Raw genomic sequence first — 19,685 nt, 5'->3', positions numbered from 1 at the left:
AGCTTTGATTCTTGAAGAGGATATTCAGATAATTTCATAGAACAGAATTTTTGAGTTATAGTCACGTGAAGAATGGGTTTTGGAAATTTATTGTGTAAAATTTATGGTTTGTATCTTACTGTTTGGTGTAAATTCCATTGAATTGTTCTGATTAAATCTCTAGTTGAATGTTAATTCTAGTAAATGGGTACAAAAATTCTGGTTTGAATATTCTTTTGGCTTGAATGATTATGGAATAATAAACCTGTATTGACCATAGAGCAAAACCAAATGGTTAATAATTCTGTTACTATAATGTATATCAAATTTGGTATTTTGGAAAGAGAAGGGTCAACTAAACAAAAGTGACCAAAACTCTAGTAAAAAGAATTTTATAAATTACCGAAATTTAATTGTATGTTGCTAAAAACCCTCAAATATTTCTGCATATAGGCGTTGCGATGACCCCATGTGTGATAGATTAGAAATTTTTTTTTTGGGTATATGTCTCTACCTGAAATCTTTAATGACATATGCACCCAATTTATCATTTCTTAAAGATATCCTCTAAAACCTATTTTATTTTTTATGATCCAATCTAGGAAGGAGGTACTAGTGCAATCAAAAAGCACCAGGTAAGGAAACACAACCCTAAAAACCCCGGCAAGTTTTTTTTTTAAAATAAAATCTTGTCAAAATGTCGGGAATTTTCGAAAGACTTTCACATTAATAGTATTGTTCTATTATTTCAAGTATGAAATAATGAATATGTTATTTGTAATCACATGAACGAATGAAGCTGGTGATTATATGCTATATGTGCACCATGAGAATGAGGATGATGATATATGTGCTACATGCGCACTATATGAACATGATGATGAAATTATGATTGAATACTGTTTTATGTGCACCACACAAAGTTTTGTCACACGGTACCATAATGCTGTGATCCGGATCTTATAATGATTATGATGATGGGTAGCGGGGCAACCACACCAAAAGTGTGGGGCTATCGGCCGGGGGGTTCTCACCTAGGGAGCTTCCTAACCCGGCAGCTCTCCCCTGTGACGACAGGATGAGCCATGGGTCCTTCGGGATCGGTCCTAAGGACGAGCCCAACGTGCACCGCTCATGGTAAAAATGCGGAATTGGTCCAGTGGTAGACAAAACTTACACATTATGAATGATTATTATGAATGCACATTTCTTATTATTACTGAATTTTTTTAATTATGTGAAAAATTTTAAATGTGTAAATTAATTTTATATTATATCTTATGCTTTGTTGTGTTACTTACTAAGTTGTTGAACTCACCCCCTTACCCTTACAATTCTTTTCAGATGGCGCTTCATATCATCATCCTCATAGCGGGCGTACCCATAGGGGTCGCTACCTATGATGATTCACAGTTCTGGCCCATTGATGCCGATCAGTGGGTTTATGTTTGTTTTGATAGCCCGTGATCATAACGTTTAGTCAGGGATTTATTTTTTGTTTATGTATAGTTAATGACACTGCTAATCCGGACCAGTTTGGAGATAGTAGAAGTTTCCTCCAAGAAGTAGTTTCGAAGACCGGATTATTTTTTTGTATATGAACAGTGTTTTATTTTGTGATCCCTGACTACTTGTATTAGCTGAAATATTACTAAGACTTTCTATGTATGTGAAATTATAAGTATTAATCTACATCTTGTGTTTATTGTGTCATTCTTTTATATATAAAAAAAAAGATTTAAATTAGTGGATGATTTTATTTTTCTCAAGTTCACGTATCCCCTTACATCTCAAAACGGGGGCGTGACACTGATTGTTCTTTGGGGGACCTAGGCTTCAAAGGCTCAAAATTCACATGGGCAAACAAGAGGGATCCTTCCAATTTTATTAAAGAACGGCTGGACCAAGCTTTAGCTACGAGTGGATGGTGCGAGCATTTTCTTGAGGTGGTGGTGGAAGTATTACCCACTAGAAGCTCAGACCATAAGCCTCTTAATGTTATTCTGAAACATAACAGAGCGTGCAGGGGGAGACAAAAATCTTTTAAATATGAGGCCAGTTGGGGTCTGGATGAGGAGTGTGGGGAAGTTGTGTCTTGGGCTTGGGAGGGTGGTCAGATTGAGAACACTTCGCTTCAGGATGTGAGAGTCAATCTTGATTCCTATCAAGTAGCTCTCTCTAAATGGAGTGGAGAAAAATTTGGGCAGAATGCAAGGAAGCTTAAGTCTCTAACAAAGAAACTGGAAATTATGCAAAGGGAAGAATGAGTTGAACATGCGGATTATATCCAACAAATTTAGGGCGACATTGATAGGTTGCTGGAGATGGAAATTATGAGGTGGAAGTAAAGGGCAAAACAGAATTGGGCTATAAATGGAGATCGCAACACCAAGTTTTTCCATGTCTGAGCAACCCAACGGCGCAGGAAAAACCATATCAGTAGGATCAGGGATTCAGAGGGGCGTGAATGGATGGATCAAGACGATGTTGAGAGGGCTTTTTCGGATTTTTTCCAAACATTATATACCTCTTCAGGCCATCCAGATATGGACCAATGCCTGTTCGCAGTCCCCCACCGAGTCACAATCGAGATGAATGCTTCTCTCCTTAAGCCTTTCACTCATGAAGAAGTAGATGGTGCTTTAGCTCAACTTTGAAGGTCCCGGGTCCTGATGGATACAAGGTATGTTTTTTTCCAGAAACATTGGCCTTACATTGGTGCCCAGGTTAGATGTGCTGTTCTGAATTTTTTTAAATTTGAGTATCTTTGATCCTGACATCAATTTCACGTACATTGCTTTGATTCCAAAGTCTGATTTAGCATCCAATGTTAGTGAATTTCGCCCGATTAGCCTGTGTAGCGTACTACACAAATTGATAGCAAAGGTTCTGGCCAATAGATTGAAACAAGTTTTGCCAAACGTGATATCACAGAATCAGAGTACTTTCCTACCAGGAAGCTTAATTTCCGACAACATTTTGGTGGCATATGATGCCTTGCACACTATATATGGACACCCGTTTGAAGGGGAGGAAGGGGTACATAGATATAAAGTTTGATATGAGCAAGGCCTACGATCGGGGTGAGTGGAAGTTTCTTGAAGGTATCATGAGGAAGATGGGGTTCGCAAATGGATGGGTAAAGGTGCTAATGACTTGTGTCACTACTCCTACCTATTCGGTTTAGGTAAATGGGATACCAACAGGAAAGATCATTCCCACAAGAGGACTTTGGCAAGGAGATCCCCTATCTCCTTACTTATTAATGCTTTGTTCGAAGGGCTTAAGTTCTCTATTGTTACAAGTGGAGATGGAAGGTAGACTTACGGGCATTCCCATTTCTGGCCAGGGTTTCAAGCTGAGCCACCTCTTTTTTGCGGATGATAGCCTAATTTTCTGCAGGGCTAATTTTTCGGAGTGGAATACAGTCCAATCCCTGCTTCAAGTATATGAGAAAGTCTCGGGTCAAAAGCTCAATGTGGAGAAAACATCCATCTTCTTTAGCAAGAATACAAGGCAACATTTTAGGGAGTCTATTGGCGCATTGGTTGTACTTTGGCTTTGAGAAGTTATGAAAAGTATCTGGGGCTTCCTGCCCTTGTGGGAAGAGCAAAAATCAGAACCTTTGCTTCTATTCAGGGCCGTGTCAGGAGGAAATTGGAGGGGTGGCAAGCTCGTTTCCTCTCTCAGGCAGGTAAGGAAATTCTTATCAAAGCAGTGGTACAAGCTATTCCTACCTATACGATGGGTGTTTTCTGGTTGCCCAAGGCCCTATGCAACAAGCTAAATTCCATGATGGCCCAATTTTGGTGGGGATCAAAACCCAATGAGAGAAGTTTGTCTTGGATGAAGTGAGAGAAGATGGGGAGATCCAAGTTCACAGGGGGGATGGGCTTTAGGGACTTAGAAACTTTTAATCTTGTTTTGCTCGCAAAACAAGTATGGCTGTTTCTGCATGCTCTCGACTCTTTGGCCTCTAGGATCATAAAGGAAAAATACTATCCTAATGAATCGTTCATGCAGGCTAGATTGGGAAGTAGACCTTCTTATGCATGGAGAAGCATTTTTCATGCTTGGGAGGTTCTCGAAAAGGGGTTAGTATGGCATATTGGCAATGGAGAACAGATTCACATTTAGGGCAATAAATGGCTCTCTACACCTTCAACCTTTGCAGTCCAATCTCCAGTAAGGGTTCTTCCTTCGAGTGCTCAGGTGGTTGATCTAATAGACCGTGACTTGGGGTGGTGGAATGTGGATCTAATCAGAACCATTTTTAATCCAGAAGAGGCAGAAGTTATATGTGGCTTGGTGTTGAGCCCTTTAAGGCAAAGTGACAAATTGGTGTGGAATGAGACCACTTTTGGCATTTTTACTGTCAAGAGTGCTTATCATTTGGCACTACAAAGCAGGGACCAAGGTACAGGAGAATGCTCAACAACAAGTAATCTTACAGCTTACTAAAAAAAGATTCCGTGAAGAACTTCATTTGGAGGGTATGCCATAATATTTTACCCACTAACACTGAGCTGACACACATGAAGGTTCTTAATGATGGCCATTGCCCCATTTGCAAAAGGATACAGGAAACACTTTGCCATGCACTGTGGGAGTGCCCGTCGGCTAAGGCAGTGTGGCAGGAGAGCAGTTACAGGATACATAAACTTTCATTCTCAGCAGACAATGGTTTGGCTCTTGTACAAAAGTTGCTGGAGGTTTTGGAGGAGAAAGATATCCTAGTTGCTTTTTCAACAGCAAGGTTCATTTGGCTTCGAAGGAATATTTTTGTTTTTGCAGGTATTTTTATAGTTCCAGGGATTGTAGTGCAACAGGCGCAAATTTTGGTTGATCTTTTTGCCGAAGCTCAAGCTCATGTCCAGCTCCCAATAATCGGTCCTGTTGAGATTGAGAAATGGAGCAGACAACTGTGTAATGAGCTGAAGGTGAATTGGGACGCGGCGTGGGAGGGGCATACTCGGATGATGGGAGTGGGGGTAGTGGTGCGTGATTGGCATGGTAAAGTAGTGGCAGCAATAGCAGAAACTTTCCACCATTCCTCTGATCCAACTCAGGCTGAAGCCCGGGCGGCTTGGAGGGCAATTTCTCCCTATCAAGATTTGGGTCTTCACAGGGTGCATTTTGAAGGGGACTCTTTAAATGTTGTCTCTGCCCTTAAGAAGGAGGAACCTTGTTGGACCAGATTCGGACAATTGGTCAATGATTCAAAGCTCTTATTTCAAGATTTTGTATTAGTTACCGTGAGGCACTGTCGTAGGTCTGCAAATGTTGCAGAACATACTTTGGCAAAATTTACTTTATCTGAGAGGGTTAATTGTGTATGGTTGGAGGAGAGTCCTCCTCCAATCCATAGTGTCATTCTTGAGGAGAAAATCCTTCCCCTTTGATTAATAAAATTTATGATATTTATCTCAAAAAAAAAAAAAACACTGGATTATTTCATGGGTGATGCAATATTAGAAAGAAACCATTATTAATTAGGCCTAGGTTATTTGGCGGTTTGAACTTTTTTAAGCTTGCAAGGCATTATCTTATTTATGCTTTAGTTGACAGTTGTAGAACATGTTTGCCCTGGTTTTATGCTAATTTTCTTTTCAGTTTTTTCTTCGCACTATAATTTTTCTGTTCAAAATTAGAGTTTGATCATGAAATTAAACTTGAATTTAATTAATTTTTATGGTCTTTATAGGTCCTATCATTACGAGCATTGCAAAATATTCCTCATTGCATAGGGACCAAAATTTTTGCGAGGTTGTCACACGAAGAAGTATGTGCACTAATTTAATATATATATATATATATATATATATATAAACACGTGTTATAATATTTCATTCTTTCGGCAGGTTCTCAAGGATGGCACTCCTTCTACGCGAGCAAAATCGTAGATAACAACTCACATGAAAAAGGATGGAAGCTATTCAAATAACATAGTAAATGAGCGATGTGTATGATACTCACTTTTCATATATTATTTTTACTTATGTGTGTGATAACTTATTTACGATGCACATTTGTTTGACGCACCAACATTTAATACAACATGTAGGAGAGGATGGTAGAGCTAATGCCAACCGATTTTGCCGAATCGTCAAGCGTGACATAAGGAATGATACACTGGAGACATGATGACGCGTACTCCCAGGCGCTCGGCAATAAATCAGAGTACATTGGCAAAGTTCGGCAAGTTGGGCCAAATATTTGGCATTTGCGGGGGTCCATACGCTCATACCATATACACTCACAGCCACGATGACAGAATCAAGTGCACACCATCTTCTCGGAAGAAGTATTGTCTTCTGTGATCGAGAGAGCACTTGAGGGTGAGCGGGCACTCGAGGGTGAGTTGGCACGACACAAGACACGAATGGTTGAGCTGCTGGAGAGAGCACTCAAGGGTGAGCGAGCTCACAAAGCACAAATGGATGAAGTGTTGGCGAGAGCACTCGAGGGTGAGCGGGCTCACAAGGTACAAATGGATGAAGTGTTGTAGTGAGCACTCGAGGGTGAGCAGGCTCACAAGGCATAAATGGATGAGGTGTTGGTGGCACAGTTTCAGATTATGTCTCATTTTATCCAAATGGAGTCCATGTGGTGCCAATCAACATTCGTGCTCATAATCCCTAATAATAACGTGGCGCCAGACATAAATTCCATACATCAGATGAATTTGATATTGTCTATGGATAGCGAATCATGTAATAAATAATGACTTTTTCTTTTTTTTCTTGGTATGATGATGTTTGTTTATATTCACACACTGCTCAATGCTTAGGACTTGATATGATTCGATCATATTGTTTGATAACTGTGTTTGTTTTATTATTCGCAGCTGGTGCAGAAAATGTTGTGCAGTTACCCGGTCATGAAAATCTTGCTAACGACTGATATTGGGTGACATTTAAGGTTATTTTAGTTGGCGAATACGTACTTGCATTTTTTGTTCATGTTTTGTAATCTGTAAAATTCCGTCTGCTTTGACGATCAAACCAGACAGAATGACTGAATTGAATTTTTTTGAAACTTTAGGGGGTATATTGCAAATTTTAAAACTTTGGTAGCCAAATTGAAAATGGCTGACAACTTCGGGAGGGTAAATTGTATTTAACCCTCCTTTTTTTTTAAAAAAAAAAAAAAAATGCCCTAATTCGTGGCATGTCACTGGTTGATATGGCGTGTCAACCTGTGACATGCCACTAACGCCTAAATACTAACCCATTGATTAGTGACATTTTAGGAAGGTCATTGATGAAAGGTCATTAATGTTTAGTGACCTTTCACCCTTCTTGGCAGGCCACTAAAAATCAATCACAAAAAACATGTATTTTTGTAGTGACGTGTTAAAAATAAGATTCAGACTTCAAATTTTTGTCATTATATATATATAACAATTGAAAACAACATTCATCGGTATAAAATTGGCTTCATCTTTCATGGACTTTTCTCATTTTTTTTGGAGGGCCAACAATATTACAAATCCCAACTAATTTTTTTTTTGCTTCAATCAGATTAGAGCTACTGGCAGCAGTACATGTACTGATAGAATTGATAGACCAACCTCAAATAAGATAAAAACACTCACTCTCCACCACACATGAACTCCGATCCCCATAGGATGTATGTATATATATGGTATTAGAGAAACAGGTACAAAAAACTGTACCAGTTTGATTGTCGGTGTGGAAAAGTCTTTTTGGCTTGATTTCGGATTTCGGGTGCATTTGAGATTGCGATTTCGTAGACAATAAGTGCGATTTTAAACCAAATCGCAGAATATAAATCGTTTGGGAACTGCGTTTTTAAAAATTGCGATTTGAAAATGCAGAAAATCTGTTTTTTCAAATTATAAGTGAGATGGTGTTTTTTTGAAAACTCAAAATTTTAAAGGCTAATTTTCGATTTTAAATGCTAAACTACGATTTTGCTAAACGCTTAACTATGTTTTTAAAAATCATTTTTTTAAATCGCACATTTTAAAATCGTGATTTTAAATCGCACTTTTTGAAATCGCAAACCCAAACGGACTTGATTGGATACCTTAAGGTTAGTGTTTCTTTCTAGACCTTAATTTGTAATTGACATACAATTGAAAATCCATGCCACCAATATTGTACGTAGCTCATGTTTTCTGCACAAATTTTAACGAAAAGTATCTATTTTTCCACATAAGATCACCAATGTATACATAAGAATTTACCACGTATTTTTATATATATAATATGTACCATGTCATAGTGGCTAATTCATGCCATGCACCCATGTAGCTCATCATTGTCACGCTGCCTCATATATACGAACCAAACATTATGCTTTAAAAAAAAAAAAAAAAACACAAAAAGAGAAAGAAACACAAACTAATTAAAAATAATAAAAAGATGAAAAGAGAGAGAGAGAGAGTGGAGATCCAATTCCAACAAATAGATATTGTAGAGGGGAGCGGCGGGGGTAGATCTTCATCGATCCCTTCAATGTATGCAACCCCCACATAAGGGGGGTGAATTAATCTTTATCCCTTTTCCACCTTTGAGAAAGGATACTCTACCCTTGTAGTGGGAGCGGTAAGGATGGATCTCCACCTCCCTCTAATGGGGTGTATCTTTATCCCTTCAACCAGGGATGAAATCAGACATTTTGATGGGAGTGGACCAAATAATTTTAAGTAAATAAAACATAACCCAGTTTTTATATTTTTATTATTTCATTCAAATTAAAAATCAACAAGCAAAATTGAAAGAAATTTTTTGAAAAAAAAAAAAAAGTAAAGAAAATCGCTGTACAAAGATTCAGAAAATGAAAATAAAAGAAAAGGTCTAAGTTTCTATACTGAAATTGAGAAATTTCAGTTGGATAAATTGTGTGCTTCTCGGCATTCTCACAAGGCTTTGCCTGGATGACATGACTCTTGAAGCTAACATTCTTTTGCTCATTTTGTTAGAACAACCCACTCTAACTAACACAGTAACTTACTAACTGTTATACAAAACATACTATATTCTATACAAAACACATTCTGCTAAACGTAACATAAAACGAATGAAATACATATCTTCTAGACTTTTCTAATGCCATCTAGTTATATTGAAACGAATTAATCTCCATTTTACGTTATTTTTGCCACACATCCTTATAAAGTTGAGCTTTGCCAGAGGTAGTTCACACTTGTCTTTTTCAAATGCACTGATTTATTAAACTCCTTTCAATTACTTTGAACAAAACATATGCAACTTTGTAAAGCTCATTCCATTGTTACTCTTCTCACACATGTCTATTGTTAACCGTGAAATATTAAAAGAAAAAGTTTTGATATGAGAGCTATCGTTCCAAATAAGATGAAATCAGTTAAAAGAGATAATAAAAAGAAAGGGGCCAATGGGCCAAAAGAATTTCTTACTAAGGGCCAATAGGCAAAAAACCTTATAATTTTTTATTTTTATTTATTTTCTTCCAACCTCCCCTCGTCACTGCCTTCAACCCCCATAGAAAGGGTTGGATCTCCAGTAGGGGTGGGCAAATTATCCGCCTACTGCATACCGACCGCTTACCGAACCGAACTGAACCGACATCGACTGCCTACCGACTTTAACCGACTAATTTCGGTTCGGTAGTTGGTATAAAATTTTATTCCGAAAGCCGGATAGGGAGCTGAACCGAACCGAACCGAACCGCCTTTTAAGCGGCAACCGAACCGAACCGAATTCTATTTCGACCGATTAACCGAACCGACATAAAACGAAACGACGTCGTTTTAGTAAGAACAAAATGTATGATCATTTTTTTTCCCTTAAAAAAATCAAAACGATGTCGTTTCATTACCCATTTTAACCGAATGTTAACCGATTTAACCGACTTAACCGACCGCCTATTAACCGCTTTACCGACTAAACCGACCGCCTATTAACCGCTTAACCGAAATAAATTCACCGACTACATTCCGACAAAAGTCGGTTAACCGACCGAATTAACCGACTTAACCGCCTATCGAACCGACGCACACCCCTAATCTCCAGTACCCCTACAAAGGGGGAATGTGATTGATGTATATTAAGATGCATTTGACCTTATGAGCTAGGAAGATGGGAGATGACACGATTATCTAGAAAACTGTTCCAGACCGGTGCGTTCAGATGAGATCAAGGACTCGTACGAACGAGCTGACGCAAAAGACCACAAAAGGGCCCTGAATGGTTCATTTGTAACCTCGTCCGTATAGTCTCGTATGAACGAGGTGATTCAAGAGAGTTACAGAAATGCCCGTCTGACCTCGTTTGTAGTCTCGTACGAATGAGGTCATCTAGGCCAAGGAGTTCCAAAAGCAGTCGTTCATAATCTTCTCTGAAACATCGATCGTACAAACGAGATTACCTAGGAGGCATACAATAGTGCTCGTTCACTATCTTGGTTGCACGCTCTTGCGAATAAGATGAACCAGTGGAGTTCCAGAATTGCTATTTCGCTATGTATCTCGTCCGAAGACTTGTACAAAAGAGTGAATAAGTATTGCGTTTTCCTTGGTTTTTTTGCATACTTGTTCGAACGAGTAAGTGAGCTCATTCAAACAAGCAGTGGCAAATTTGTTAGCTGACTTATTTTAAATTTTTACTAGATTTATGATTTTGTTACCTATAAATACTTGTTATAGATAACCTAAAATATAGCTTTGTAACATTTTATCAGTTATCTAATAAAAAATACTTAGAGATTGGGTTTTCTCCTATTTTACTTCAAATTCTTGGTAGAATTAATCTTGGTTTTGGAAAGAGTTGTAAGTCTTGCTGTTTGTCTTTGCGAATCCACTATGTTACACTGTATCATTTCGTATTAGAGCTAAGGTTCACTTTCCATGGTGCGAGGAGGAGCATGTGACAAGGTAACCGTTTGCAGGCTTGGATGATGTGCATGCACGAGCGCAAAATTTAGAGACAGAGCAAAAAATATTATTTCAAAAAAAAAAAAAAAAAAATTTTCAAATTTTATGCCCGATTTTTTTTTTTTTTTTTTCATTCTTGTACTGATCTTATTTTAAAAATATTTTTAAAATCTTATACCCGATTCTTGCCATTCTTAATTGTGATGATTTTCTTTGTCAAAATATTCTGGTGTCATTAATTTGGTATTTGAAAACTTAGCTGCTGATTCTCCCATCAGGAGGACCATTCAAAAGTTTAATGCTTTTGATAGAAGATGTGGCTTAGGCTATGCTATGCTAGATGATAACGGACTGAATTGTTTCTAACCATCCAAATTCCCTTAATTTATAGCAGTACTTGCAAAAAGAAGAAATTAATTAGTGTCATGATCAGAATTAATTGATAAGTAATTAAGTTCGTGTCGGTTGAACAATGGAGAGATGGGAGAGATTGTCAAGGCTTAAGGGCCAAGGTGAGAGGTGCAGCAAATTTGAGGACAATGACAGTACAGGAAAAAATATATATATATGTTCAAAAGTCTTTAGGGGGGACTCCCAAAGAGGACAAAGAAAAGTCCTAAGGTTGACACAAGGGGCCAAAATTGATTGTACTAGATACATAGAATACCCTTGGAGGTGGTGTCTGTATGTGCAAGGATGGAGCCAGAAGCTCATGGCCCTGCCAGCCCCTCGTCCCTCTGCCACTGCATACGTGGTAAAAAAGTTGAAGAATTAAAGTCTCATTCTAACGTCTAAGGGGTGTCCCTGATGAGATCAATCGATCACCTTGTTATATAAAGTTAGCTAGGAACGTACGTATGAGTTTTGGAACACACGTTTTGAAAAGGTGGTTTTGAGGTGAGTGTACGTAACGACTCACTCCCGAGTCCTAACAATACCATATTGTTCGCTCTTTGTTCCCCTTAATCGAACTTCTTAGGAGGTCACTTATCCTGGTACTATATACTCTCGTGTAAATACTCTTAATTGCGAAGTTTTGATAGGTTTATGACGGCCATTACGACTTTAAAACGCGTTGTGTCAATAAGGATGATCCCATGAAAGTCGCCAGCGGGAATGATGAGTCCCAAGAGAAGGTGATTGTAACGTCTCACATCGCCTGTGTATGGGAATGAGGATGTGTTTATATGTATATTCACACCCTTCTAGACATAATTCGTTTTAAAGTGGTGATGATTATGAACATATCAGAACTTCACAGTTAAGCGTACTTAAATGAAAGTAATAGCAAATTGGATGATCTTTTGAAAAGTCAGATTGAGAGAACTTAAAACAGTAAATATGGAGGTGGGTCGTTACGGTGGGGATTGGAGCTAGGCACAAAGAATACTTATGCTTGATAAAGAGTGTTTGGAAATATATTCGTCCAAAGAGTACTCCTAAGCTTGCTGTCTATAGCATTTGTCACTCTACCAAAGGCATCCTTTGCGATATGAGGGATGAAAACCTTGATGTTTTATTTGTTGGCGTATTTGATGTGTCGAGTTTTCCTGTGCCAGAAATAAATATTTGTAGGCTTAATTGCTGCCAACGTGATCTTCTACATGCTCTTATGGATGCCCATCCGTCCCTCCCAAACACATGGTTGATTGGATGGTGGGACTTTGGTGATCAGAATATTTTTACTTGACTTTGATTTGTTTGTGCTGATCAGTTTGGTTGGTAGTTTTTTCTTGTGTTTTGTTTGGCTCCCTTCTGATATGTTGTTTTCTTTAACAAACTTATAAAACAAAACGAAGAAAAAATTCTATTTATATCTATTTCCTCTTATTTTAATCACTGACAAAATATTTTATTTAGCTTTTTACCCCCACTGGCACGTGCAATGATAGAGTAATGCTTTTCTGCTGGTCTTTTTCTTCTCTGTGGTGATAAAGTATGTATAATATAGTTGTGAAAACCAATGAAGACGGCTGGATTTACCTCTGAGATGCTCAATTGTTTATTCTTTTTTCCTCTATGTGTGTGTGAATTGAAGCTCTTTCCGTTGGAACTTTCTACTTAAAAGGTAAGTTCCTTGACATTCATCACGAAAAAAAAAGTCCTCGAAACCTACGACTGCCAAATACGATGTAATATGAGTAATGTAGCTTGAAAGCAAGTGGTCTGATGAAATGCTGGTTAGGAGCAGGACAAAGAAATAGAAAACGTTTTAGGGTCTGAAATTATGATTTGTTTATTTATTTTTTCGTTTTGGATTCTATTCTTTTAAGGTTTAGTATATGTATTATTTCCTTTTCAATTCCCATCTTCACTTCCTGTATGGGGGAGTGGATTTAAGAGCCTAAAAGGGTAAAAGCTAGACAAATGAAAATGGGCAAAAAAGTGGAAGGTAGGGTTGCTGATTGTCTTTCTTGTTGTTACACGTGTGCTTCCATGGATAAGGCCTTTGACGGTGGTAGCACTTTCCATGCATGGATCTAACAGTCAACGGGCAAACATGTGGATATTGAGCCTAACACATAGAATCACATATCAACGAATTATCATGACTTTGCATGCAAAAAAATAGAAAAAAGAAAAAAGAAATGTATAAATGTAGAAATATTTGCTTTTTCTTTTCTTTTCTTTTTTTACCTAGATAAAGGTAATTAATATAGCTAGGATGAAAAATAAGTAATTGGGTATTTTAGTTTTCTTTAGATTATTAGTATTTAACTTTATGTTTTAGGAGTTGTTATTTTGTAATTTAATAATGGGCTTGGCCAAAAGTTAATTAATGTCTATTTAAGTATTCTTTTGTATTCAATAAAGACAGATTAAAAATCAATGAATATCGAGTTATATTTTCTAACGATATGATTAACCAGAGTGAGTTGATACTCTTAATTGAGATGAGATTTCTTTTTTTAAAGAGTGAATTTTCTTTATTTCGATCGTGATCAAGACGCTACCAAATCCCATTCGTCACCGGTAAGATTCTGATCAATATGAACTTTATCTTTAATTTATTTTCTGTTTTGCAGAAAGATTCTAGGTTCCCGTGTCGTGTCAAAAGGACTTGTTGAAGAAAATGGCTTGCACAAGATTGATGCTTGAACCCATGACTTGTCATTGAAATGAAATCTGTACACTAAATTCACGAGGCATCAAAAATGTAAGGTAATGAAAATAATTCTTATAGAGTGTATGTGTAAGAAGGGCATTGGCATTATATTAAAAACTTGACTGACACGAAAGCCACTATATATATTTGGGTTTGAATCTGTGAGCCTTGCCGGTTCAGGCATGGTCCTACCAACCCTATGACAGCTGATGAGGTTTACGGCTAACTAAAAGTCAATCCCCATCCGGGCAACTCTATTATATTTGCTCATCATTCACTTTAAACCTTCTCACTTTGAACTCTCTCTCCCTCTCACATTAGGGTTTGTCAACTCTCTTATCCATCTCTCTGTAATTGTTTCATAGAACTAACTACAATGAGGAAACCTTGTTGTGAGAAGAAAGAGACAAACAAAGGAGCGTGGTCGAAGCAAGAAGACCAGAAGCTCATGGATTATATCCAAAAACATGGAGAAGGTTGCTGGCGTTCACTTCCTGAAGCTGCAGGTATATATATATGTCTTCTTCTTCTAGCTTCCCTTCTTTGAAGACTTCAATTAAATCTAGTATTAATGGGTGCTTTATGATCTTCTTTGTGACTGACGGCTGATCAGGCTTGCTTCGTTGTGGCAAAAGTTGTCGATTAAGATGGGTAAATTACCTAAGGCCAGACCTTAAACGTGGCAACTTTGGTGAAGACGAAGAGGACCTCATCATCAAACTCCATGCACTTCTTGGAAACAGGTGCAACGTCTTATCTCATATATATATAACTAACATAAAATTCAGATGACGTGCAATTTATTTTTCTTCTTTTCAAATGTTTATTGATTTAAAGGTTAATTTTCACTTATTTGCTGATTTAAAGGCTAATTTTTACTGTGATGTCGCTCAAGTAGAAATATTAAACACAGACTAACGTTGATGTTTATGTATGAAATTGGTTAATTTAGGTGGGCATTGATAGCCGGAAGATTGCCGGGCCGTACAGACAATGAAGTGAAGAATTACTGGAACACTCATCTTAAAAGAAAACTAGTTCAGATGGGCATCGATCCCAACAACCATCGCTTGGGAATCACCCGCCCTAGCAAATCTTTTGTGTCAAATAGCCATACATACAAAGCAGTGAACTCTCAAGCGGATAACTCCCCAGAGAGCAACACAAGCAGCTTACCTGACCTGAATCTTGATCTCACCATAGGCCTTCCACTTATGGATTCGAGTCAAATGGGTACATGAACACTCTTGCGAGAGATGGAACACATAACATATATATTTATATATTATATGTGTGTGTGTGGGGCTGTTTTCCCGCTAATGTGAAGGAATTAATTTTTGTCTTAATGTGAAAGATTTTGATTTTTGTTTTTTTGGGTGCAAGTTAGAAGGAATATGTAGCAAAAACAAATTTTGTGTTTTTGCAACATCCAACGACCACCTAGTATGAGGTCGATCAGTATTAATTAGTCAGTCTTTGATAATATTTATTCCCGAATGTGACAAAATGTTTTACAGGAAGGATATGTATAAATATGTATACCTGCTTAATTAGCTTCGTTCTCATTGCAAGTGGCTTTAATTAGAACGTATCCTTGCATATTTTCTCAGGAGGGGAATACATCTTTGACAAACTACTGGCTTTATAGCTGTGTAAACTATTTTTAGTCAAAAAGAAGAAATTTGTTTGTTCTTAAAGACTTTCAAGTTTTCAAGACAGTTTGAAATTGGAATTGATTTCTTGCTTGTGTTCGTTTTCTGTTTGCACAGTATAAATAAACATATATTTCAGATATTGCAATATTTTAGAAAAGTGTTACAGTTGGTTTTCAATAGTTTGTAATGATTTTCCCCCTTAATTTGTATGCTAACAAAAAGTTAATTTTCTTTTTCCAATAAACCGACATTGCAATGCCAAACCCTTCACTGTGCAGCTGTTCTTTCTCAAGGGGGAATGAACACCAGAGACACAAACACTCAGAGATTAAGCAACGAATTAATGATTATTGTGATCGAAGCTGTCCATAGGGGTGGCTAGAGATCGATGCTTCCAACCTGGCCCAAATGTACGTAGCATATATAATTAATCTATATCTTTCTTTTCTTTAATTTCCTTTTATTCTTAAAAATAAAATAAAAGCAAAAGTACATATATCCCCCTTAAACTACCGCTCAATTGTCAATGTACCATCCAAACTACCAATTATGTCAATGTCTCCCCTTAAACTACAAAAAAATGTCAATGTTCCCCCTAATACCAACAAAAAGACAAAAATGACCATAAATTTTTTTGAATAAGACACAAATGTCCATATAAATTCAAAAAAAAAAAAAAAAAAAACTAAAACTAAAACTAAAACTAAAAAATTAAAAAGAAAATAAAAAAAAAGACAAAAAAAATTATTTTTTAAAAAAACAAATAAAAAAAATGAAAAAGAACGAGATATATATATATATTTATATATTTTAAAAAAACAAACGAAAAAATAACTAAAAATTATTTTTTTTTTTAAAGAAAAATAAACAAACGAAAAAAGAAAAGAAAAAACAGTTTTCAATTTTTTTGGTATAAATTTTTGTTATTTTATATTTTTTTTAATAATTTTTTTAGTTTTTATTTTATCTTAAATATTTTATGAAGGGTATTTTTGTCATTAGAGCAACATTGACATTTTTTGGTAGTTTAGGGAGGGGACATTGACAATTTATAGAGGGCACATCGGATGCTCTTCACTTAGGGAATCTCATGAATAATTAATACTCAATCAAGGACTTTTTGAATACGAATATCCCTCGGTTGCCAGGATCGATGATAAATATAGTTGATAAGTCTTGGGAGTTGACTGTCCCAGGAATACGAAAAGAATCTATACGGAATGCTCATACTCAGATAGTCTAAGAACTAGATTTCTCGAGGTTACCACGAGGTAATTGGGATTAAATATACAGGGATTCTTATCCCGGTATTATAGCAAGGAATTATGAAAAAGATCTGACTCGTAATTCTCAAAAAGGTGTTGGAAGTTCTCAATCTCGGATCCTCCTGGATAACTTCTTATCCCGCACGATAAGGGATATGAGACTTATTTGAATTCAATGAGGGAATAATCCTAGCCGAATAGGATTCTCCTTGCTAATAACTCCTAATCCTATTCTATGTGGGATTAAAGTCCTAGTTGAAATCTAACCACTCTATATACATCAAAACTACATGCATATAAATAGGTCACTACTTCAGTTATTAAATCTATCTAAATTTTCATGTACTCTCACATTGCCTCTCTTTGTCTTGTAGGTGGTGGAGATAGTGCATTCCGAGACGATACGTCACCAAATCAGAAACTATACCAACACAGTTAATTAGAATATATATTAATTAAATTAGTAAATCAATCATTTCCTAAATCTTAAGTTTTTTGTAATAAGTGATAATTTATTATGGTATCAATGTCAAAAAGGTCCTAAATTTCGTCATTCTGTGATTTAATATAGTATCAGAGCTAATTTTAATTGAATATTCACAGTTTGAGCCGACACACGTAGGTGGATGAGAGTGTTAGAATATTAATTAAATGATTAAATCAATAATTTGTTATCAACTTAATTAAGCTTTTAAAATAAATGATGATTTAACACATTCTATAGCACAATGTATATATTGATTAATTAGAAACTGGAAAATGGAGTGGCTTCTACAGGACGAGAGCTAAATCAAATATAAAAATGTGTACGTAATTAGTGACTCGAGAATGAATCTTGAGACGGCAAAATAATAATTAATTAGCAGATTAACTACCTAAAGACATCTCATTGCTTCAATATCTCGCAACTGATTTTCTTCCTTCAATTAAAAGAATGGAATTAATGGCAATTCAGTTTTTTTTTTTTTTTTTTTTTTTTTTTTTTTTTAAAAAAAAAAATTAGATAATGTCAAAAGCTGCAAATACGGCCAAGTATCCCTATTTGAGATTGGTACCATATATTACCAGCAAACAAAAAGATCAATTGGCCGGTAGTGGTGGTGGATTAAAATGCAAGCTAGTCAAAAAAAGTGCCCCTACTAGCTAGCTAACTAGATTTTCTATCAATGTACATTACTCATGAGAATCTTAAGGCTAGGGTTTCTTTGTTGGGGGAAAATGTTTGAAACCAAGTGACCCGATGTTGTCTTACAGCTTGTTTGTGTTGACTATGAAGGGCCTCTCAAGATTAATCATTGCGTAATGCGTGATGAGTGAAGGGTACGTTATTCAGTTTCACCTGAAGATTTGTCATTTATATATAGTTGGTTTGCGGATGATCTACAAATTAATTCTCTTATCGAGGATTTTCTTAATTAATCAGTTCAAAGTAATTATGTCATGTCTATGCCCTAGCTAACCCAAATAATTAAGAGTAATTTATTCATATGTGGTGTGACTGATCATATACTGTTAATGACCAGGGCTTAGTTAGTATATATATATTCTTGGCTACAAAGTAGCTAGGCTTAAGAAGATTGATTGTTGTTCTGAGTTAGTGGAAAGAATTATATATAGAAAGATTTAAGAGCTAGACTAATGGAGTTTCTTTCTTATGCTGGTAGATCCATGAATTGGTTAATGGTCTTCCCTGTTTGTTCTCTTGAAAGGAGTGATTAAGTAGGTTAAAAAAGAGTTTTTAAACTAAGCTTTCCTGTGAAAAAGAAGTGTGTTCTCAATAGTAGAGAGCTAGAATATACAGCTTGGGTGTCTATTTTCTTCCCATACTCAAGCAACTACGGAATATATATTTGTATTGATAAAGAGCAATCTAGCTAACCCTTTTCCTCTTTCATTTTTCATTTCTACTCAAAATAGTCAAAACATTAATAAAAAAATTTCCTTAAAAAATTTTAATCTTTTTTCACCTTTATATCACATCAAAATATTTTTCCCCCAAAACACACAAAAAAAAAAGGGTTATCAAACACTACCCCGGTCTCACTTGTTGATGAAGAGTTTAAACCGCACGTGAGAGAAAGTTTTAAAATATTAATTTAACTATATGTAAAACTTCACAAAACTCCCTTGAAGTTTCACTCAATTTGAACTAACTCTCTTAAAGTTCAAAAACTTTCAATTTCAACCATCGAACTTTTAATTTTTTGTAATGTCACCTTCCATTAATTAGGGTTTAGCGCTAAGTGTCCGTTTGGGTTTGCGATTTCAAAAAGTGCGATTTAAAATAACGATTTTACAATGTGCAATTTGAAAAAAGTGATTTATAAAAACGCAGTTAAATGTTTGGCAAAATAGCAGTATAGCCTTTAAAATCACAAATTAGCCTTTAAAATTCTGCGTTTTCAAAAAAGTAACATCTTACCTTTGATTTGAAAAAGTAGATTTTTTACGTTTTCAAATTGCAATTTTTAAAAACGCAGTTCCCAAATGATTTATGTTCTGAGATTTGGTTTAAAATCGCACTTATTGTCTACAAAATAGCAATCCTAAACGCACCCTAAATCAGACGACAAAAGGGGTGAAATGACTTTTATGCCCTTGAAACATTTATAAAATTCTAAATTTATCCTTAATTTCAAATATATATATATATAAAGAGTGAAAAAATAATAAAAATCAAAATGAGAGAATTTTAGTCATTTACAAGGTCGGTATCCGGACGTTACAAAAGATTAAAAGTTCGATGGTTTAAATTGAGAGTTTTTGAATTACTTTAGAGAGCTAGGTACGTAATTTAA

General features: G+C 36.1%; 1 protein-coding gene across 1 annotated transcript; it reads left to right on the top strand.

The window, feature by feature from the left end:
• The first annotated feature begins 14,238 nt into the window (after positions 1–14,238).
• LOC133866487 (MYB-like transcription factor 4) lies at positions 14,239–15,520 on the top strand. Its single transcript, XM_062303026.1, has 3 exons — positions 14,239–14,473; positions 14,581–14,710; positions 14,920–15,520. The coding sequence occupies exons 1-3, from the start codon at positions 14,344–14,346 to the stop codon at positions 15,206–15,208; spliced, it is 549 nt and encodes a 182-aa protein (XP_062159010.1). The 5' UTR covers positions 14,239–14,343; the 3' UTR covers positions 15,209–15,520.
• The last annotated feature ends 4,165 nt before the right edge of the window (positions 15,521–19,685 follow it).

Source organism: Alnus glutinosa, chromosome 4 (genome assembly GCF_958979055.1).
Source record: "Alnus glutinosa chromosome 4, dhAlnGlut1.1, whole genome shotgun sequence".
NCBI lineage: Eukaryota > Viridiplantae > Streptophyta > Magnoliopsida > Fagales > Betulaceae > Alnus > Alnus glutinosa.
This window is presented reverse-complemented; position numbering and strand designations above follow the sequence as displayed.

Excerpts from the sequence above, each read along its gene's own strand:
- LOC133866487 (XM_062303026.1), top strand. The coding sequence starts at position 14,344 with ATGAGGAAACCTTGTTGTGAGAAGAAAGAGACAAACAAAGGAGCGTGG. Across the intron at positions 14,474-14,580 it reads TTCACTTCCTGAAGCTGCAG|GCTTGCTTCGTTGTGGCAAA; the intron begins GTATATATATAT and ends ACGGCTGATCAG. Across the intron at positions 14,711-14,919 it reads CATGCACTTCTTGGAAACAG|GTGGGCATTGATAGCCGGAA; the intron begins GTGCAACGTCTT and ends TGGTTAATTTAG.